Source organism: Populus trichocarpa, chromosome 8 (assembly GCF_000002775.5).
Source record: "Populus trichocarpa isolate Nisqually-1 chromosome 8, P.trichocarpa_v4.1, whole genome shotgun sequence".
NCBI lineage: Eukaryota > Viridiplantae > Streptophyta > Magnoliopsida > Malpighiales > Salicaceae > Populus > Populus trichocarpa.
In genome coordinates, this window is record NC_037292.2 from 9,414,247 (window position 1) to 9,436,393 (window position 22,147).

General features: G+C 35.1%; 4 protein-coding genes across 4 annotated transcripts; 2 read left to right on the top strand and 2 right to left on the bottom strand.

Moving 5' to 3' along the window:
* The first annotated feature begins 2,025 nt into the window (after window positions 1-2,025).
* On the top strand, window positions 2,026-9,543 carry LOC7471445 (IAA-alanine resistance protein 1). Its single transcript, XM_002311516.4, has 11 exons — window positions 2,026-2,676; window positions 2,848-2,931; window positions 3,068-3,117; window positions 3,885-3,936; window positions 5,580-5,705; window positions 6,597-6,853; window positions 7,247-7,399; window positions 7,567-7,674; window positions 8,949-9,050; window positions 9,142-9,186; window positions 9,272-9,543. Exons 1-11 carry the CDS (start codon window positions 2,376-2,378, stop codon window positions 9,422-9,424), a joined length of 1,431 nt encoding a protein of 476 aa, XP_002311552.4. The 5' UTR covers window positions 2,026-2,375; the 3' UTR covers window positions 9,425-9,543.
* Window positions 9,544-10,522: 979 nt separating this feature from the next.
* On the bottom strand, window positions 10,523-12,135 carry LOC7471446 (uncharacterized). Its single transcript, XM_006379733.3, has 4 exons — window positions 11,956-12,135; window positions 11,575-11,772; window positions 11,214-11,481; window positions 10,523-10,966 (listed from the first exon to the last, which is right to left on the bottom strand). Exons 1-3 carry the CDS (start codon window positions 11,983-11,985, stop codon window positions 11,218-11,220), a joined length of 492 nt encoding a protein of 163 aa, XP_006379795.1. The 5' UTR covers window positions 11,986-12,135; the 3' UTR covers window positions 10,523-10,966; window positions 11,214-11,217.
* Window positions 12,136-13,480: 1,345 nt separating this feature from the next.
* LOC7457826 (putative clathrin assembly protein At1g25240) lies at window positions 13,481-15,079 on the top strand. The gene has a single exon (XM_002311517.3). It carries the CDS (start codon window positions 13,741-13,743, stop codon window positions 14,881-14,883), a length of 1,143 nt encoding a protein of 380 aa, XP_002311553.1. The 5' UTR covers window positions 13,481-13,740; the 3' UTR covers window positions 14,884-15,079.
* Window positions 15,080-19,066: 3,987 nt separating this feature from the next.
* On the bottom strand, window positions 19,067-21,117 carry LOC7471447 (protein BASIC PENTACYSTEINE2). The gene is made up of 2 exons (XM_002312450.4): window positions 20,949-21,117; window positions 19,067-20,160 (listed from the first exon to the last, which is right to left on the bottom strand). Exon 2 carries the CDS (start codon window positions 20,153-20,155, stop codon window positions 19,316-19,318), a length of 840 nt encoding a protein of 279 aa, XP_002312486.1. The 5' UTR covers window positions 20,156-20,160; window positions 20,949-21,117; the 3' UTR covers window positions 19,067-19,315.
* Between the last annotated feature and the right edge of the window lie 1,030 nt (window positions 21,118-22,147).

A 22,147-nucleotide genomic window follows, 5' to 3' on the forward strand; every position in this document is an offset into this window, starting at 1 on the left:
TCAATTTTCTATTTTTGTAGGGGTCATACGAGGTTCAGCAGGATTTTGAGCTCCCGAGGAAAATTTCTGGATGTCAGGAATAGGTGGCCCAAGAAAAATTTGAGAAGATATGGCGTTGGGTTGTACCCTGCTGCTTTTACATCAACGAGCGATTCAATAAACACAGTATGGAGTTCTACATCGCCATAGATGGATTTATCATAAAGGAAGGAAGAAGCAGAACGGACACGGGTTTTCGAAAGCCTAGAACTATATCGCTATTTATGTGTTAAGAGAAAACATCTCACACGCGCCGCCCTAATTAGGTTGGATTTAGTCAGATATTAGTTGTGAGTTGTGAGTTGTGAGTTGTGGCAAGTGATTTTGTCATCCCTAGTCATTCAAATCTCTAGGAAAAAAACTTCCACGGTATCAGATTAATTATTAAGTATAGAAATAAAATGATTGTATATAAGTTGTTTTGACAACTAAAAATTTTGAAAAAAATAATTTATGATAAAGAACAGATTAACAATTTTCCTTTTCCAACCATGTTATTTTACTAATTTTTTCTATAAGTATAGCTTAAGAAAAAAAAGAAAAGAAATTAAACACCAAGAAAATCTCTCATTAAATCATAGCTACTGTAGAAAAATAGAAAGTAAGAATAATAAAATGATTCACGGGCCAAATAGAAAGTGAGAACAATAATTTTTTTTATACATATATGTAATCAGATAAATCAAGAATTATATGTGTAAATGAATAAAAAATTATTAACGATACCTAAAAACAAAAATTAAAAGATAAAAGATAAATATAGATCAAAATATTTAATCTCGAAAGACAGGATATATTACCCGATTGTGTTTGCTAAATTTATTTATTAAAATATTTTTTATTTAAGCAAACGATAATAGAAATAGAGACACAAATTAAATTGATCTAATAAAATAAAAGGAAAAAAAACATTATGCAAGGCATTATCTGAAAATAGTTTTTTTTCAAAAATAAATTTTATCTGTACAAAAGATAAAAAACAATTATAGATAAATCCAAAAAATACTTCAAATTTAAATACATAACTAAAAAAAAACAATTGTTATTTAAAAGAAATTTTCCAACAAAATAAAAGAGATAAAGGATACTAATTCAAATAGAAATTAAAAAAACTTAGAGAAAAAACCATAAAAAAGAATCATTAATTTAATTTGTTTTTAAAGCAAAGGTTAGGCGCTATTGGGTCTGACCCATTTTGTCAGGGCCCACACAATTTGGCCTTTAATTTTTTTTTGTTTGCAAATGGGTTCATCCACCCTAATTTTTTTGAAAAAAACTCAGGCGACGCATCGTTTAATTTACCCATATTAAAATCGGGACTTAAGTAATTTTTACCAAAAACCTTGTTTTCAACCCATTTTTGACCCATAACACTTATAAAATACCGTCAGAATCGTAATAAACCTATATATTGCCTCAACAAACATAAAAAAAACTAAAATCAACCCGAATCCAAAAATCAACATGAGCTTAGATATGTTTTTTTCATGAGCTTTAAAAGTTAAAAAAAAAACACTTAATATTAACTCCCCTAATCAAATCGAACTATTTGACACAAATATGATCTGTTTTGGTAGCCTAAATCGATATCAACGATACTTTTTTTTTACCGCTATAATCCGACGACCTCTCTCTCTCATCTTTCGGCTAGAGATTAAAAAATAACAAAAATAAAATTTTATATCAAAATTGAATTTGAAAAATATTGAAGTACTATAATTGTATAATTTTGCGTGATTTTTAAAGTTTAAGAACCAAAATGTATTTTTTATAAAACTTATAACATATCATTTATATTTGACACATTTTTTATTTCGGTTCTTGTTCTTTTAATCTTATATTTTCATAAAAAATTAAAATTAATTAATTATCAATTAAAACTATATTACCAAAAAACCATTAAATACTACATTAAAAAAACATAAAATTTTGCTCGAAAAGTAGAGCATAGTGAAAACCCACGCGAGTAAGGCTCCTTTTGGCTGCCACTGCCACTGCCACTGCCACTGCCAGCGTCAGCTCCGTTTTAATCTTTATAATTCCAAGAAAACAAAACTAAAACTAAAAAGAAAAAGAAAATAATCAGAGTAATGGTCGAATAAAGAGAGAGAGAATGGATGTAGTAACATTCGGAATCATAATCGGCATAATCGTGCTTTTCCTTTGTATCGTCTGTTTCATCACCATTGAAGGCACCTGCAAACGCCGCCCTTCTTAAAACCCCCCGAACCGAAACAAATCCAGCACACCGCCATTCTTTCCTTTCCTTTCCTTTTTTTAAATTATAGTCAACCACTCTCTCACTTTGATTTCCTTCTTTCTTGTCCTTTGCCAAAATGGAGCCGAAACGGAAACGGATTCTGTTAGCTTTGTTCTTATTGCTCGTATCTTGCTCGGATCTATGTTTTGGCAATGAATTCTGTGCATCGCCAGTGCATCAACATTCCCATGGACACCATCACCACCATGATTGCGCTCACGGACACCAACACCACCACCACCATGAGCATAATCCTGGAGTGATTGAATCGAAGCTGCCGGAGGAATTGGCCGAGGAGGAGGATATGAAACTCTACGGGTTTGGCAACCATGACCATGACCATGACCACCACCGCGGTTTGGAACTCTCTGGTTTAGGTATTTTTTCTTTACTTTTTTTGCTGCTTAGTGAAATTGTGCGAGTGTCGTTGCTGTCTGGCAGCTGAGAAAATGCAATAAAAGGAAAATAAATTTAAACATTGACTCTTTTTTCTATGTCCAATATAAAGCATGGATGTTTCTAAGGTCTCTCTCTCTCTCTCTTTCCAGGTCTTTGGATACATGCGTTGGGCTGCTCACTTTTGGTGAGCTTGGCTTCCCTTATCTGCCTGATTTTCTTGCCAGTCATATTTAGTGAGTAATTTCATTGTCAATTCATACTGATGTACCTATTTCTTTACTTCAGTTCTCGTCTTTAAAAGAAATGACGCCTTATACTTTATTAGAAGTGTATTTTGATGAATGAAACTAAATCTGTTGTTTATTGCAGTAAAAGGAAAACCATCCAAGGCAATTGTGGATTCGTTGGCTTTATTTGGGGTGAGATTCTTCAACCATGTTATTAAATTTACTTGAATTGGTGTCTATAGATTATGTGCATATTTTCCGTTGAGTGCTTGGATGGTGTTGATCTGCTATTTTGTTCCCTTCTATCGCTGCTACTTGTCATTTGCTTCCATCATTGACTTTGTTTTAGTGGTAATCATGCTAGTTGTTTTTATTTATATATTTTTCGATGGTTGGTTATCTTTGATGCTTGGTTCTAATCTATTTTCATTGTTATCTTCACTTGTTCTCCTATTTATTCTTTGTTCTCATCATTGATACTAGTTTGTTCATGAAGGGCTATTTTTATGGATGGTTTATTTAACTCTAATGCAAATCAATTTTTTATTTATTTATGTATAATAGCAAATCCATTTGTTGCCGGTGGAGGGATGGGGCCTTTGGTTGGGAAATGATAGTAATGTTACAGGAATCAGCAGAGAAGATGCCATTTCAAGTTTTTTGTTACATAAGAATTAGTTTTACTGCTGCTTTTGTGTGACATGAGAAACTTTTTGCTGAGTGCCATTTTATGAATTGCTTTTAGTGCAGCTTTCAAAAGTAAAACATCACTAAAGTAAATTTACATGTGGTATCCTTTGAAGATCTGCTCATTTGTATATCCTTCTTTAAGTATCTCTTGGTCATTTGTTACAACGTTTAAAATTGAATTGTTTATGCATTTTTATGTTAATGGATGCATTTCTTTCTTCGAGTGCTATTAGTTTGACTCATTTTGATCAACTTTACTATTTTTGCAGGCAGGAGCTATGTTAGGGGATGCATTTCTTCATCAATTACCACATGCATTTGGTATGATCATGATTGTCTGCTGTCCTTTCTTTACTTTGTCTTGCATCTTGGAAGTCATGAACTTATAACTGATGACTTGGAACACTGTAAAGATCCCAGACCACTTCTTTTTTCATATCATCATGGGAATTCCGTGTCATTTCTGCTGCCTAAAAAACAAACCCTGGCTTTATATTTCCCATATTTTCTTATGGTGTGGTTGTATTGCCTGAGGCATCCTGATCTAGAGTATCTTTGCAGAAATGATTTGGTGGCCACTTACTTGACCCTCTTTGGAATCCAGTGGCTACTGAGAGTACAAGTCTTACTTTACAGTGCTTAGTTTGCCACCTATAATAGTATATCTTTAAATCACCTTAGTCCATCAAATCAGGCAAGGAGGATTACATTGCTATGCAGCTAGCTTTATTTGTTTTCAGGAGCCTACTTCAAAGATTTGATCATGAGAAGTCACGTTGAAGTGATGTGACCTTCAGAATTCTTTTTACTTGAGTGTTCAATATATATTTTAGTTTTGTTACCTTTAAAGTACCTAGAGATGAAAAAAACAATTTGGAAGTAACTCAGTGGAGCTGGCCTAGCAGTCCTCTGTCTTGCTTATAACTACAGTACCCAGATTATTTTCTACTGAACCTTATGTTTCCATTTTATCAGTGAGTGAACATATCATGTCTTGATTTGGGTCTGTGGATTACGGAGCTGTACACCTGAATTCATTCTCTCGAGCTATAAATGTCATTTAATTTACACACAATTTACTCAATTTTTAATCTTATGTGAGGTAACTACGTGATAAAAAATTACACTGGAAGGTCGTCTCCAGTTCATTTTGACACTGGAGATTTTATTTTTTTAGCCAGGAGTCATAAGTCTAACATGTGACCATTTGATGTAGGGTGGGAAGAAAAACAGCTATATAGCAGCAGAATTAAGGCTAGAAACAAGTAGGACAGAAGTTGGGACCAAGTGTTATAGCTTAGGTTTTAAGAAAACCTCTAGTTTCTGAAGTTTATTGATGAAAATTAATGATACAATTGCTGCAAATCTGATTTACAGATTATTTATACCGGGTTTATAATAAAACCTCTAATATCAAGCCTACATTGAACTCCTAAACTAACCTTCTAATCCCAGCTATCCAAATATTTTCACATGCTAGTCACGTGAATTCTTGCTAAAACAAAAATCCCAGAGCAGAAATAAAATAAATAATTTAAAGCTCCTGCACCGCATTTCAGATTGTTGTTATTATAGAGCCAGATCTTTCTTTTTTCTTGTTGAATTGGCAAAAGTAGATAGGTACTCCCTCTGCTCCATATTTTTATTCAATCTTTTCTTTTCTTAATTGGCAACGATATTTCCTTTTTCTTGTTGAATTGGCAACAGTAGATGGGTACTCCCTCTGCTCCATGCACTGGTTTTAGTGCACGTGAATGCTTTAAGTACTATTTCTCAGAAATATTGGATTGCGGACAGGCACTTAAAAGTATAGGACAAGAGCGAGTATTGGCGGTACAGCTTCCAAATCACATTCGAAGTTTTTTAGCCTTACACAAGTCAATTGGCATTTCATTGCAGCATTTTTCAGATTCCAGGAGTTATTTTGTTAGTTCTGTGATGAATTAATAAACCATGTCTTGCAGGTGGCGAACACACCCACTCTGATGATCACCATGCAGACAATTTTCATCATGCTCATGCTGGAGATGAGCGTGGCCATGCACATTCACATTCTTTGAAAGATCTTTCTGTTGGAATATCTGTTTTGGGTAAGTAATAAAATGCATCACGCAATGCCTTTGCACTGATATCTTTATTCTTTCTGTTTGAAAGCATAGACAAACAGACACAAGCACTTTCACATGCATGTGGACATGCATGAAATTGCATGCGGGTCTTTGTTTCTTCCATCAAGGAGTGTTGGGAAATGGTACATAATAATGATAAAAGTATATGTTTTCTTGTAGGATATCACTATAGCACTGTAGTGTATGCATTTTATTTATTACTTCAGCATGTAAAAGGCATGCAAGAGAACCCCCCTTATAAAGTTGTTGGAGAAATAAGCTCTGGTTCGGTAAACAGGAGGTGATAGAGCCATCATCTAGATGTACAGGGGATACCCAAGCTATGCTCATCACTCCTCTTGGGGACCATATTTACTTCTATTCTTGTGAGTTAACTGCAAAAGGATCTGAACTTGTGTTTGAATATTGTTTTGCGACTGATTTTATATGTGCTAAAAATGCTATTACTCCTGAGAGAGATCAACCACTCTTTAAACATGCATGTGGAGTGGAATAAACAAGGTGATTACTGTTATAGGTTAGATGAGATTCTGATTCTCTCATAAGAATCCTCCTCAAGTCAGCTTCTTTCTCTTCAAAATGTTTATTAAAATTTGTGATGTGTTATCTTGTATTGATGAAAACCAGTTCTTTTATTATAATCTCTGGTCAGAAAACAGAAAACTTTGTGAGATAGCCTATGCTATCTAATGTCTTGTTGAAGTCCTGTGTTGTTTGCATCATGAAAATTTGCAAACTCATTGATCACCTCCATGGTTGTTGGTTTTATTTTTTTATTTTTATTCTTATTATCATGTTTACGATTGGGTTACAGTACCTTGAATTCTTATTGTGGTGTATTGGTTATCGCAGCTGGTATTGTACTCTTTCTGCTTGTAGAGAAGGTGGTGAGGTATGTTGAAGACAATTCTACTGGAGCTAATGCTTGGAATCATGGCCATCACCATCACAATCACAACAGCAGCAAGAAACTGAAAGATGACGGTGATGCTCATGATAAGACACAGTCAAAATCTTCCAAGGAAGGTGATGGGAAAGGGTCTGATGAAGTTTTGGATGATTCTTCAAATGATACTAATTTTACTCAAAGTGAATCTCTACTTCGGAAGGTAATCCTGGGAAATTGCATACCGTTTTTATTTCTGCATTTGCAGTTAATCATTGATCTCCCCTGATTTCTGACAGAGTTAATAGCCACTGTGTGGTCCTAATTTGGACCCAATAGTTGAGTTGGTAGAGGTTCAGGAAATTCTTCCAGGGAAAAGAGATTGGCGAAAGTACAAATGCTTACAGGATGGACAAATGAGACAGGATTGTTTTTGTGGTCATGTGGTGCTTAGAATTCTAGTAACAATTGATGCCAGTTTTTTTTTTTAATTTTCCTTGATGTTATTTTATGATGCAATCTTAGAAAATTGGTCACTAGTCATGTGTTGTGCATAAATTTTCTGTTTGATTGTTGAAATGAACATCAAATCTGATGATGTTCTTGTATTCTGCAGAGAAAGACCGTGCAGGAGGGCAAGGATGATAAATCAGATGTTGATGCTGCAGATGGCTCTGCGAATAATATTAGATCATTGAATGAAAACGAACATACTCTGTCACCTTCAAATCTGGTGTTTGGTTATCTTAATCTCATCTCTGATGGTGTTGTAAGTATGCGTTCCTTTTTTGTTTTTGTTTGAGGCTTGGCCTTGAGGGGAAACTGCTTATTTGTTTAAATTATTTCAGAGAGAAAAAAGCGACTTTTTTTACTCGCATGGCTTTTCTTAAGGGAGGTCTTTTATGTGCTTAGAAATAATATGCATCAATTTCGCAGCACAATTTTACAGATGGAATGGCTCTTGGAAGTGCATTTTTGCTTTATGGATCTGTTGGTGGATGGTCTAGAACTCTTTTTTTGCTTGCACATGAGCTTCCTCAAGAGGTACGAGTTCTCTTTTTTTCTCACTAATGTATTTAGCTTTCCAACTATTCTTTTCTTATAATTTGAAATCATAAGTTTTTCTGTTTTTCAGGCTTGTACTAGTTGTCTTTCTTTCTTTCTTTCTTTAAAGAACCAGGAAGATGTTATTTTGCTCTGTGTTTCTACTCCATGTCTAAAGTCAATCCATCCTCTATTTTGAGTTTTGCTGCTCTTTCTTTCCTTTTCCTTTTGTTTTTAATTTTTGCCAAAGGAAGATGGACAAATGCGATTTCCCCCCTCAAATTGCACTGATCCTAAAAGAAAATGGTGGGGGAAACTGGCAGGTAGGATTCATGCTAATCCTTACCCGAATCAGATATTTGGAATGATCACCAACCTCTTCACATAGCTTCTAATGACTTCTGCTTGTTCCATCCTGTGGTATCCCTTTTTTTATCTTTGTAATTTAATATCAAATCTTGATCTGTGATAATAGAAGACAAGGTTCCTCGTGGCCCTAAAGGTCTAAACTTGTCCCATTACGGGTTGGCCTTTGGGTCCTTGTTTAAATTATGATGCTTGGATGGAAGCCATGAGATGGTGTGCTAAACACATTGTAATATGTGGAGGCTATGGTTCTGGAAAGCCACATAACACATTGAACATATTTATTCAAAAGCATTTTAAGAATGCCATAGTTCTAATTTTCCCAATCATCGTTTGTTGAATGTAGCGGATAATGAGGTTCAATTGCACAAGTATGATTATGGAAAGTGATCCATTGTCTGAATATTATTTTTACCTCTCAATTCTTGATGAGTTAAATTTTGGTTCGGCCATGTTTATCAGGGAAATTGTAGTCCTCTGCTTCTCTAGTTAAGCTTATTTATCTGTTGAATATCTTTCCTAGTCAATCTATCTCTCTCTCTCTCTTGTTAACACACTCGCACACATACACACACTGGCCAAGGTAGGTAAAGGTGAAGGTATGTAGGTCATTTGTGCATGCGAAGGCTGAATCCCCAAAATGGATGAATTCAATTTTAATATGTTTTCATGTTTCAAATTGATTATGGATGAGGTATACATGTTATAGTCACTGGAAATTGTGAGTCTCTTCTAGCTTCTATGCTATTGGCTCTACCTATGCAACTATGTTTCTATTTTAAGTTTGAAGAAGCGTGGCACAAACTTAATTTTATGTTGTACATGGGCCAGTGAATTGTCTCCCGTTATTTTACTTGCATTTTTAGGATAATATTCTTACGGAAATGGTCTGTGTCCTTTTCTGCCAGATAGGAGATTTTGGTATTCTGGTAAGATCTGGTTTCAGTGCACCTAAAGCCCTTTTTTTCAACTTCCTCTCAGCATTAGTGGCATTAGCAGGAACTGCGTTGGTGAGTACTGTCTTCAAGGTCAATGCTAATCCTTTATAAATTTGAATATCGGGAAAAAAAAGTTAACTGAAAATGACTGCTTTTGTTCCAGGCTTTGCTCTGGGGACAAGACCCAGGACAGTCATCTTTGATTGAGGTTAAGTTCCGTTGATGGGTTATGCATACCTCTTTTTGCTGCAATATAACTTCAGGTGTACTTAAAGGGTTTCTGCTTTCTATAGGGATTCACTGCAGGCGGATTTGTGTACATTGCTGTTGCTGGGGTCCTGGCAGAAATGAACAATAGCAAGACAACGCTGAGAAGTTCAGCAGTTCACATAACCTCGCTAGTGCTGGGGATGGCTGTTGCCCTGTGCATCTCACTTGTGGAATGAACATTCGTTTTATAACTGTAATTCTAGCCCAACTTAACTGCAAAAGTACGAGGAAAAGATTAGATGTTTTCTTAACACTTAAAATTAGTTGTTATCTCATTTTTTGTGAGTTTCACCTCTGTGGAAATCTATAGCTCTGGACCCTCCTTGGACACACTAGTTGGGCGTTACTTAAGGCATCTGGGATAAAAATTGACTGGTTTTTCTTCCAGATTTCGAGTTGTGGTCAAGGGGGGCATGAATTAGCAAGTTGAAAGGGATTTGTATTATTATACCTTTTCAAAGCTGGAAAAAAAATTGCCGGATAAGAAAAAACATACCCCACCAGTTCACATATCAGGGTCAAATCATTTACCCATTCCCTGAAAGCTTTCAGGAACTCAGCGAAAGAGATGTCAATGGTGTACTTTTGTATCTCAGAGTAGAGATTGCTGGAGATCAATCATATGCCACTTGGATATATTTATTCAAAAAAATTTCAAGATTTGGGTAAAATGATTATTTGTCTTGTGTTATCTTCACAATTTTGCTGGATAAGGTTCTAGCTTTGCCCATCTTCAGCTTTATCACGGCATAAATGAGATCACATGATGTTTCTCTCAAAATGGAATGTATCCTTCCCTCTGAGCTGAGGCGAGTGCATCGTTGATTGTAGACTTTGTGGTAAAATGTGGGACACTGGCAGAAATAATGATTGCGGTAGAATGTTCACAGCATGCCATTAATGATTAAAGGGAATATATCCTGCACATAACGATTTCTTTTGTCTTCCTTTTTGTGCTTTTATTTCTCGTGTCTGTGTGCGAGATCGCATGATTACTAAGCGGCCTGGTTTGAAAATGGTGCAAATTCCATTCCATTCCATTCAGCATTCAGCCAGGCATTCATAATGTGTCAAAAATCAACTACTGACAGCTTTTTCAATGTCCTTAATTATTCGGTGTTGCTAGCTGAAGAATTCATGATTATCTGTTTGTTTAATATATTCTCAAGTCTTTCCTTCCAATTCTCAACGTTCCATCATAGATTGCAGCTGTTTGACAAATTGACTCCACTATCAGATCATTTTCCCTTTAAAAGAAAGATCAAACAAATAAATAAAGCTGAAGGTGATGATATCACCATCGCTAAACTATCATTGGTAGTGATTTTTTAGGTCCACCGCAAAGGTACCCAATAGACTGATAACTTGAACAACATCGTAATAGATGTTCTTAGATTCTAAATCTCAGGCTACTATGCTAACAGACAGCATCCAGTCTCATGATCTTTGGAAGTCGAGTTTTATTCCTCGTACAACTCCAGAGAATTCTTCAAGACTGAGGAGGCAAATTTACAATTAGATCCTTTACCCGGTTGAGGAATATGGAAGGATTCACAAGAAGCTAGTTAAGTCATGAATGGATCCGGTCATGTGGCGTGGAACATCTGTTCAATGCAAAAAATGGTGCCTCTCTCTCTCTCTCTCTCTCTCTCTCTCGTGATGACACATTAGAAGGACAAATGGTATTGCAGAGTGTCATGCTAATTATCCATCCAAATCTGAACAAGAAATGATAAAGGAAACCTACAATTAGGATGGAAGACACATTCTACAGAAATATATAAAAAATCAAAATCATAGTACAATAAGAGTGCTTCTTATACCGCATATCTTTGATATTTCTTTCCCTATCGGCCCGAAATACAAAATCACGAAGAATTCATTGACCGCTCCGCAATGGATTGAAAAGAAGCTATTAAAGCTAGATGGAGCGGAAATGTGGGTTTCCTAATTTATTCTTTATACCTTTTTAATACTGATCGAACTTGTCGAGTTCTTGAAGCATTTGAAAAATGGTGACGTTCTGAGTTGGCAGAGCAGGAATTGAAGCCATCCTTGTTAGATCAGGTGCTATTACACGGTGGTCCTGACGGGTAAGTGTATGGTGCCTTTTACGCACTGCTCGGACTTGGGGCTCTGCAGCCACCACAACAATGCCTTGTTTGTTCATTACCGCAGGTAGTAGTAGATCGTCCGCTCTCTTCTCTAATCTCTCCTCATGCGCCCTTCCATTCTTAAAGGTGTAGCAGATATTTATTATGTCAGAATGCATTCATCTACACGAGTGTTTTCTTGTAACAGGACAAGAAAGTGGACATATTCTTACCTTGATAACAGAAGAGGTTGGCATTGGACATTTGACAGGACGATCTTCATCCTGTGGTTCCATTGGGTGTTCAACTGGCCAGAATTCGACCTCGTACTCAACTGCATGATGACGATGTTGTAAATCCATATAGCCACCACTGACTCTAGTCTCTCTGCTGTCAACTATTAACGGAACTTCATGACTTCCATTCTTTTCCTAAGAAAATGAAAAATGAACTGACTTTGATGAGCATATTGATGACATAGCTATATATGCGTGCTAATAAAGTAGAGATATCAAGAGAAGTATTAAGCATAAGAATGGCTTATAAGTGATGAAACTAACTGCCAGTTACTCAATTTGTTATGCAAGAAAAAAAGGAGAGATCAAGATACTTACAAAATCATCCTCTCCACATGACAAACCCATAGAGAAGCGTTCATATACTCATGCCAGAGGCACAAAAAATCTAGCTTTGTGTGTATGTTTGTTTTTGGAGCGAGAATGTAAAGATAAATGAAAGAAAGAAAAAGAAAAAGAGCATGAAAAGGAGTACCGAGGGGAGAGGGGTGACATTGGCAATGTGGGATCTCATACACAGTGAAAGACGAAGAAAGATTCCCACCATTTCCTACTTTTCTAGATTTTGTTACTTGTTTATTCGCCTCTTTTACCTCCTTTATTGGGTCCCTATATGACTATATCTTTGTCTCTCTCTCTCCCCCCCTATCAATGAGCGAGAGACAGAGCTTTTTTTCACTTTCTTGCTTTTGAAGAACAGTGGCAGTTTTGGTTGAAAATATCACAATCTACCCCTCTTTTTTTTGGCTTTTCTTGGTTTTGCAGAAGATGGGAAATGCAAGTGAAACATGCATACATGAGCTGTGATATCTTGAGCCAAGATATAGATGCTCATTGAAAGAAATTACATGAACCGTGAAAGCAAAAGAAAAGCTAACTGAGCGGAAAGCACGAGATAGCGGCCTGCCTTAATTCAGACACTTTTACTAGACGTTTGTTTCTTCCAACGTAATAAACATCATATGTTCTAAAGCAGGCAAGCTGTATGTTGTGTATGCAATGCTTTAGTCCTTACACCATGTTGTATTCTCCTCTCTACCTAAAGACAGGGTTTGGTGGGGACTGCATTTTTATCCCCAGCTGGCCATCTTCCTGTGTAAGCTAATTGGCTTATTCACTGCTTGTGGCTGCCAAGATGCCATAAGACGTGCCAAGAAAATAACAACCAGGAAGATCACAAACCAGCACCAATCCTTTGTCAAGGCATATTCCACTGCAGCATTGCAGAATAGAAATGAAAGTTAGGAGTGATCGACGAGTGCAAGACTTCGATTTGTCTCTCTCCAAATTGTTTTGGGAATCAGGTAGCTGACCACCAAGCCAAGTTGAGCTACTTCATTTATTTGAAGTGGGAGTCTCTTTGATTTGGAAGGCCCTTTAAGCCTATAATATGGAGCTAGGATAATGATACGTACACTGGGCTAATCCACACAAGCACTCGTTTCGACTTAGGCCCAAATCTCATCTTTAATTAACGAAAACCCTCTCAAGTCTTTCCTTCATGAGAATGTGGACAACGAGGAAACAAAAAAGATCCATGAAAATGTAAAGAGATACTATTATATTTATATGTTTGGTCAACTCGTGTTTCTAATATATTTTTTTAAAATTAATATTTTTTTTATGTTCTGATTAGTTGATTTTAAAAATAATTTTAAAAAAATATAAAAATATAAAAAATATTTTAAAAAATAATTGTAATTACACAGTCTTGTAACCTTTCCTTGTTGGCACGACCTTCTTTGTCCCAGATTGGAAAGGCGTAGGAGTATGTGACAAAATGCATGGCCATAACGACACAACAACCAGGAAAAAGTCAAATATACCAACTCTGAAAACCAGTAAGCACCAGCAAAATTTCCTCTCCACAGCTCAATTAGCCAAGTAACATACAGCATTACATCACAAAATAAACTTGACTAAGGTTCTTAGGCTGGCCGGCCATGGCAAATGATATTCTATTTGTCATCCCCACAAGTCCAGTTGTCGATCCAAAATAGCTAGCCAACCTATCACAAAGAAAAAAAAGGAAGAACCACAAGGGACAACCTAAAACAGGGAAAGGCCCTCAGTACACAGATTGCTGGGACAATAGAACAGGAAATGAAGCTGTGGAGAAGGGCTTCCGGAGCTCTAAAAGATCAAAACAGCTTATTAGCCATCAGCCTATCAAGGCAAACTTGGTATCGGAATTCAGATCTCGAGGCTGCAATCATCAAGGCCACCAGTCATGATGAGAGCTACGTAGATTACAGGAATGCCCAGAGAGTCTTTACATGGATACGCACATCTCCGGTGAGCCTGAAGCCCTTGATATGGGCTCTCACTACACGGATGGAGAAGACAAGGAGCTGGGTTGTGGCCATAAAGGGGTTGATGCTAATGCATGGTGTTTTCTGTTGTAAGACCCCAGCCGTGCAAAGGATCGGAAGGTTGCCATTTGATCTATCAAACTTCACTGATGGACACTCAAAACAAGCAAAAATGTGGGGCTTCAACACCTTTATTCGCTCTTATTTCTCGTTTTTAGACCAAAGATCTGCCTTGTTTTACGTACAACAGAATCAGACAGAAGAACCAATGGTGCAGGAGCTTGTAAAGTTGAGAAACTGGCAATCTTTGCTTGACATGTTGCTCCAAATTAAGCCAATGGCAGATAACATGAAAGAGGTTCTAATTACAGAGGCCATGGATTGTGTGATCATTGAAATATTCGATGTTTACGGCAGGATATGCAAAGGGATTGCAAGGGTTCTCATGGGGATATATTCAGCTGGGAAACTTGAAGCTACCATGGCTTTTAAGATTCTTCAAAAGGCAAAAGTTCAAGGTGAGGACCTTGCTCTATATTTTGAATTTTGCAGGAACTTCGGTGTCTTCAACGCATTGGAAGTTCCTAAAGTCACACAGATCCCAGAAGCAGATATCAAAGATCTTGAGCGTATAATCAACGGAGTTCCTGAAGCGAAAAGTTACAAAAATGTTAATGATGAGGATGATAATAAAGCAATAGTGGTGAAAGAAGATGTTGCCATTGTTGAAGAGAAAGAACCAAACAGTAGATTGAAGACAATAGTAACAGACAAATGGGAGATTTTTGAGGAAGACGTGAACATCAATTCTCAAGGAAATCACGAGACCTCTCATTTCAGAGCAACTTCTTCCGCAGAGAATCCTCCAAATTATCTACCCATTGTACCTGTTTATCATGAACAAGAGATACCGGATTTTATTTGTTTCTATTAGTTGGGTTAGAGATTCTCAATATTCCCTTCAGCAAGTCTCGTCCACTAATGAAGTCGGTTTTTGTTAAGAAAGAATGTTCTGTTTATACTCTTTTCTTTTTTCTAAACAATTTTTGAAGGTTGCATATTATTTTATATTTTAGGTTTTTGAGATTAATGATGGAAATCAAACTAGAAATTTAATCTCTTATCAATTATCATAGTCTTCTTAAGTTGATTAATGTTATGTTGGTGGGGTTATAGAAAGCAATCAGAACAGGGGCAGAGGCAGAGATGAAGCGTGAATCCCCATGTATATGATGCTGTAAGCTGGAAATTTAATGTTTATCCTGGTACTCCTACTTCTGAGCTCTTTCATGAGCATACAAAATAGTCCTGCTCCCAAAAGAAAATAATTAATTCTCATACAGAATCAACACAATAATATTTTAGGGAATAAAATTTTATAATTCTCATGATATTAATTGGATTAAGCGGCAGAGCTAGTTAAATTTCTCTGAACCCATTTTTATAAGACACATCCAGCAACGTGAGAAGCAGATTCAAAGGATTTGGATCGTGCTCTTAAAGAAATATAAACGATCATGTTTCAAATTTCATAATTGGTTTTGAGTTCAATTAATGTTTTGGATTGAATGAGAGAAATAAACGAATGAATTATATTGTTTCCATTTTTATTATACACTAAATTATGATCATTCAATTTGAATTTGAATTCAATGATTTAACGAAAATGACGGGTCGTGTTCATAAGAGAACACGACATGATCCGAATCTTACCTGTTCCACTCCTAGCAGAACCTCACAATCTAGAGAACTGTAACACTCCGTACTCGCCCTGAAAAGGCTGGAAAATCCAGCACAACATGGGGTTTGACTGCCTCCCTTGCAACTCAGTCATCAATGCAAGGTTTGCATTTACATTTTCATTTTCATGGAGTATAAAATCTATAAGAGGATACGCAATTTTCTTGGAAGATAATTTGGTACCTTGGAAGTCAGAAAAGCAAAGAAGTGTAGCCAGTTCATCTACCGAGTAAGAGACAGAACTGTAGCTCGTTTGTCTACTGGGTCAGAGCACAAATTAAGCTCTAAATGATGCAACAGCTGCACTTGCATGGTTGAAATCATTGTTTTGAGAATTAAAGGTTACTCTATTGCGATCTCCGCTGTTTTGGTGTGATATTACAAGCACAACTTAATCAAGCCACAATCCATTCTTTCATGTATGAACTAACCATGTTGAGATTGATTTTTCTTTTCTTCGTGAAAAAATTGCCAAGGAGGATCTAGAGGCTCGGTTTATTCTTACTGCTAATCAGATAGCTTATGTGTTCAATTAAAGTACTCTTGACATCTAGCTTATGTCTTCATTAAAGCACTCTTGACATCTTGGTTTCTCTCTTCGAAAGACGAGCTTCATGCTGCAGTTTTTCCTATAAGCTTTTGAGAGAGAATGTTAAGGAGTTTTAACCGAATGGGACTTCTTCTCATAGCAGAACTACAAGGTCATCTATATCTTATGGTGCTAGAATTGAAGATGTTTAGAAACGAAGTTCGTCTGTGGGATAATTGAATAATTTTTTATTTTAAGCAATTTAATATATTTTTTAAAGTCAAGATATATGGTGACTTGATACGAAAAGTTTAAAAGATTGCTGATGGATAGTAGATGATGTCTGAAAAGTTAGGTGACCGGTAGATAATACGTTCAAAAAATCTTTTTTTATAGATGTAGAGACACTTTAATAGTAAAGTTAGTAAATTTATAAAAAAAAAATTACAATAATATTCTAAAGAGAGATGCTCTGAAAATATATATGTAGTGGAGAATGAAGAGATTGTAAACCTTTGACTTGATAGATTTATGATGTATTTATAGCCCATGAATCTTATTATTTTGTAGAGAGAAAGGGATGAAGTGTAATTTCATATTTGTGATATTTTAAGCTGTATTCTATTCAAAATAATACGTATTGAATTAATATAAAATATAGCAAGACCCGCGTGGGATCCTAGAAAAATCCCTAGTGAGTGTTGGGTTTGAGCCCATTAAAAATAAGAAATAGATTTAGACGCAATGCTTATACTTAAGCATGTCTTGAGCCCGAGCTCAAGAGAATGCTAGGATACATACCCAACAAGCCAAGCATGTCACGCTCACGCTGAGCATGATAGCACGCCCAGCATAGGCGTGCACCTTGCATGGACTCGAGCTTCTTGCTCGAGCCCGTGCCTTTTAGGAAGTTGGTCTCGGGCAGTAACCGGAGCCTAGACTCCTTGATTGTTGGGCTCAGACTACTACACTCGAGCCTATTTTTCTTGGCCCCTACTATATTTTAGGCTCGGGATATCAAGCATCAGCTCAAACTTATTGGATTTATTTTTGAAAGAATTTTTTAGTTTATTTTAAAAATTGTTTTAATTTATTTTATTTGTATCCATCAATATCTGCGATGGTGAGAGCTGCCAAAAATAATGAAACCTCACAATCAGATACTGCAAGCTGATAGGTTTCTTCCAAGTGTACACATGCACGTACTTTGTATTGACAGGTGATATACTTATAGAGAGCGTACAATATGTCATTTAACAGAATGTATAAATATACATTTTAACGATCAATAGCTTTCAAAAACTAAAATAGTATCTTCGATTTTATTCATAAATGTAGAGCTTAATTTCAAATTAATCTACACAAAGCATGTACGTACCATATATCCATCTTAAAAAGGAAAAGTTATCTCTACTATATATGGCTTCAATGTTAGGAAAAATTATTTGTTTAGAAAAAAAGAAGACATATTGAAACTTTATTATAAAATGATCTAAAGAATATTGTTTTAATTATTTTTTAACTACGTTTATTTAGAACCCATTAACTTTAACTTGATAATATTAGCATTGTAGTTCTTATGAATCCTTTTATTTTTAAAAAAGCTCCCTTTCATGATATATGAGAAAAACGTTAATTTTCATGGGCACTGGGGTTAGAGGACTAGGCCGTAAGCCTGGTTTATTAATTTTCCAAAAAATCATTGTTGAAGTTTTTTATTTTTAAAAACTTATTTTTAATTTTTTTCGTTTAAAAAAACCTAGAAAACAATCTAGAAATATCAATAAACCCCTTTTCAATCCTAAAATATCTTCTAATTAATCAAGAAATAAATAAATCATTAAAAATTTAAGAACCTTAATCTACCTTTTCCAACATGGTTAAATAACAACACATTCATTGAACTCTCTTCATAAAAACAAATTCATTGAAACCAATATTAGCTTTTTTTATCTTTTAATTATGACTAGTTGAGCACTTATCTTTCCTCAACTATTTTTGATTTCTTTTTTTTTTTTCAAAAACTGAAACGTGAAAAAAAAAAAAGTTGAGGACTAAAACATAAAATGCTAAGACTACATAAACAAAAAAAAATACAAAAGCTGAAACTTTAGGAAGCAAATTGAAGTTTTCCCTGCCAAAATGAGAAAGGGGTATTTTTATTTTTTTTGGTTAAATTTGATTTTCATTTTATTATTGTTTAATTACAACCTAAAATTCTATCGCAAAACCAATCTTTAATTTATTGTCAGAATGTTTTTTGACACTTTACATCTATGAGAGAATGCAAAGTAAAAGGAATCTAAAACCATGTTAACATAATTTAAAAAGATAAAATTATAAATAAATAAATAAAATTCAATGGCCAAAACAAATAAAAATAAATTATAAAAAATAAATAGCATAGTCCACAACAGAAATAAATCGGCGTGAACAATGATTGCTATCACTCCTTTCCCCAATTCTTTTAGCTTATTTTATAATTATAATATATGACATATGACATCACTCCTGTGAGATTTCTAAAGCACAAAACAAGAAAAAGACACCTGAAAGCACATATGACATCAACCGAGGAATCTAATCCCAGAAGAAATTCGGTAAGTGTTACCTCTAAGGAATAAATACAATTCCATATTTATCAAAACCACACCATAATTACTTTCTCGTTCAATTAAACCACAAGGAGAAGAGTGTGACATTAAACCGAAATGAAAGAATAGTCTGAAGCAACTGAAAGGAAAACAATTAGATATGATGAAAGGAGAGGAGAATTCAATTAATAATCTTTGATAAAAATTGAATTGACTACAGAAAAATATTTTATCCAAAACCAACCCAGCAAAAATAAGCTCATCCACATCCTACATTCGGGTGGCCAAAATTTACTGGTTACCTTTATAACACAAATAGAAATGAAAAGTTAACAAGAGTTCCGAGAAGACTAGATGTCCGAATTTCAAAAACATGTATCATGGCTGAGAAGTCATGAACTACAAAGAACAAAATAGATCTCCGCAAGAGGCCATAGATATCTACACAAGAGAAGCAGGCCACAGGTAATGGGAGTCTCATTGCTTGAACCAACAACGTAAATCTACCTGATGGTGACAAACTTGTTGGTTCCATGTCTTGCCCAGTGAGTCCTTAAATCAATTGGGTTAGCAAAGTTATAACCTTCAGCTGCAAGTTTCTCCAGTACCTTCTTAAATGCACCCTGACTCATTTTCCTCCCTGCTATCCTTGCACCGCGTCTTTTGGTACTCATTGGTAGAGGGTACACCGAGACATTTGTGGTGCAACATGCTGACTGCCATCCTCCGCAGCCCCATCGGTAACATTGTTGAGGAGTTCCAGTACATGAGCAGGTCGGAATTGGGATACCTGAAATGTCCATATCAATCCCATTTATGACAACATCCACACTTTTCTTAGCTGGCTTCGCACGCTGAACTGTATTATTATTACCATCCTTTGGCTTCCTAGGTTTCTTAGCTTTGGGAGTTTTGGGGGATGTACCACCTACCTGTCTTCTCTTCAACTGGTTACCTTCATTACTTACACTGGGTTCCTCAATCCTACTCAACCTCTCATCCCTTGATGAATTGGGTGGCTGTAACATTTGCATTGAATGAGCTCCTGAAGTTTGCTGGGGAACAACATAATTGGGATTTGGAGGTAATATATTTAAAAACTTCTCCCGATTTATCCAACTATCCCTCATGTAATTCATATGCTCAGGGGCGTCAGAAACCACACAATCATGTGGAAGGTAGGCTCCATTGGCACCGATCATGATGTTAATTGGATCACGCCTGGGTAAGAAATGCTTTGTATCACGGTCTACCATGCTCGGCATCCACTGGAGACCAAATGGCTCCTTATATGACGGTTCATAATAACCCCAATTGTGCATGTTCAACGCATCATCATCCATGAAAGCTAAGCAATGTCAACAACACAGCAAAAGGGGAAAAATTCAGCTTTTCTCTACAGTTTTTAACATAACCACTAAAAACATTTTAATTCTTCACTATATCAGCTTTCGTTAAAAAGATGAACTTTTGATATGTTTGGGATGACCCATCAGCAGCATTGTCATCCAGATCACTGAGGCTGTTAAAGAGTCCTCAACAAGTGAAGACATTATTACCTTTAACGCTAATAAATACACAAAGACAACATTTTACATGAAGCATAGTTCCCAAAATCAATAGATCCAATGAACAATCAACAAAACAGAAGCATATGCAAAGAGATTAGCAGCTAGCAAGTTCCAATTCACAATGCCTGGCATTAATTGCATCCAAAGAAAAAAAAAGAATAAATGAAAATAACTGAGTAAAAGAATCTCACTTCCTCCAGATCTAAAAATGGGAGGATTTTTAAGATTCCCATAAACAAAAACGGGAAATTATATATATAAAAAAAAAACATCAATAAAAAATGGAAACGTTTCTAGTTTTTAAATCACTTTCCATTTTCCAAGATTTCCTGTGAATGCAACCAAAAAACCATTTCCAGATCTGCAATATACATTAAAATCTCGAAAATAAGATAGTTTTTTTTTTTTACTTCGAATAGTAGTAGATTTCTACAATCAGGAAATAGAAAACAAGCAAAACAGCAAAGAAATGTAGATGTGTGAGAATAAATGGCAGGTTTGATAGTACTAGGTCCCATATATTCAAATCTTAGAAAAAGAGAGAGAGAGGAGAGAGATAACTCACTTGGGGTGCAAACGGCTCTTTAGGTTTTTGCCCTTCCGGAGAGAGAAAGAGAGACAAAGAAGAGAGAGGAGAGAGAAACGAAAGAGAAGAGAAAAGGAGAGAGGACAGAGAGAGGATGAGAGAGACCTAAGAATATGTAGTAGATTTATTTTTTCTCTTTTTTAATAAAAATATATAATAGAAAATCTAAGAATGAAAGCAGGGCATATGTTCCCATGTGACCAAAAATAAAAATATCCTAAATTCTTTATATTATTCTTTCTTTCCAATTTAGGGCTCATCCAACTTTATCTTATCCCTCTTTTTTGAATGCTCTTAATAAAGTGTAGATGTGAGCTTTTTATTTATTTATTTATTTATTTATTTTTAGACTTTCTTCTTTCATGTTAGTTACCAAAAATGACATTTTATGTTATTTATGTGGACACCTATGGTTTTGGGACTTTATATTAGCCTACGCTGAGATAGATTGTTTTTTCAGGATGTTATTTTACTTAGAAATATATTAATTAATATTTTTTATTATTTTAAAAAATTATTTTTAATATTAAAATAATATGAAAACACAAAAAAAAAAATAACAAAATGATAATTCAACTGCACACCGAACATTCTCTTATAATGCATCAATTAGGTGTATTGTCAACTAAAAAGGTGAGTTGTGAGGAGATGTATGGAATCACACAACTTGAGAAAATTGGAATATCTTTTTTTTCTTTTAATTGGATGCTTCAAGAGAGTAATTCAACAGTGGGTTTATTTCCATTGGGGAATCCAGAAGTGGTAAGGGCACTTTGGTTTGTTGGTAAACGTCACACCAGAGATGAGTAGAATTATAATTTTACTATTTAAAATAAACAGGACAAGGGTGGGGATTGGAGAATCTGATTTTTTAAAAAACAAATAGTCACCAATAATATAGTTTGGATATAAATTGACACAAGTATTTATATTTATATATATATATATATATATATAAAAACACAAGGTTTAGAAATATGCTAAATATCTGTTGTGGGTCAAATATTTTTTTTCTAATAAAAAATTATATATATAGGTTTTTTCAACATATTTTTATAATTTAAAAAATTAAATGAAAATAAAAAAAATTTATGCATACTCAAATAAATTGAAAAAAATAAATGATAACTAAAAATAAAACTGAAAAAATCAAGAAATAGGTTTAGATCAAAATATTT

What these genes read in the sequence shown, in the direction of transcription:
- LOC7471447 (XM_002312450.4), bottom strand. Translation starts at nt 20,155, where the DNA reads ATGGATGATGATGCGTTGAACATGCACAATTGGGGTTATTATGAACCG.
- LOC7471445 (XM_002311516.4), top strand. Translation starts at nt 2,376, where the DNA reads ATGGAGCCGAAACGGAAACGGATTCTGTTAGCTTTGTTCTTATTGCTC. An exon ending in TTTCTTGCCAGTCATATTTA is followed by an intron (nt 2,932 to 3,067) that starts GTGAGTAATTTC and finishes TGTTTATTGCAG; the next exon opens with TAAAAGGAAAACCATCCAAG. An exon ending in ATCTCATCTCTGATGGTGTT is followed by an intron (nt 7,400 to 7,566) that starts GTAAGTATGCGT and finishes TCAATTTCGCAG; the next exon opens with CACAATTTTACAGATGGAAT.
- LOC7457826 (XM_002311517.3), top strand. Translation starts at nt 13,741, where the DNA reads ATGAAGCTGTGGAGAAGGGCTTCCGGAGCTCTAAAAGATCAAAACAGC.
- LOC7471446 (XM_006379733.3), bottom strand. Translation starts at nt 11,985, where the DNA reads ATGGGTTTGTCATGTGGAGAGGATGATTTT. An exon ending in CATGTGGAGAGGATGATTTT is followed by an intron (nt 11,773 to 11,955) that starts GTAAGTATCTTG and finishes TCATTTTCTTAG; the next exon opens with GAAAAGAATGGAAGTCATGA. An exon ending in CAACCTCTTCTGTTATCAAG is followed by an intron (nt 11,482 to 11,574) that starts GTAAGAATATGT and finishes TACACCTTTAAG; the next exon opens with AATGGAAGGGCGCATGAGGA.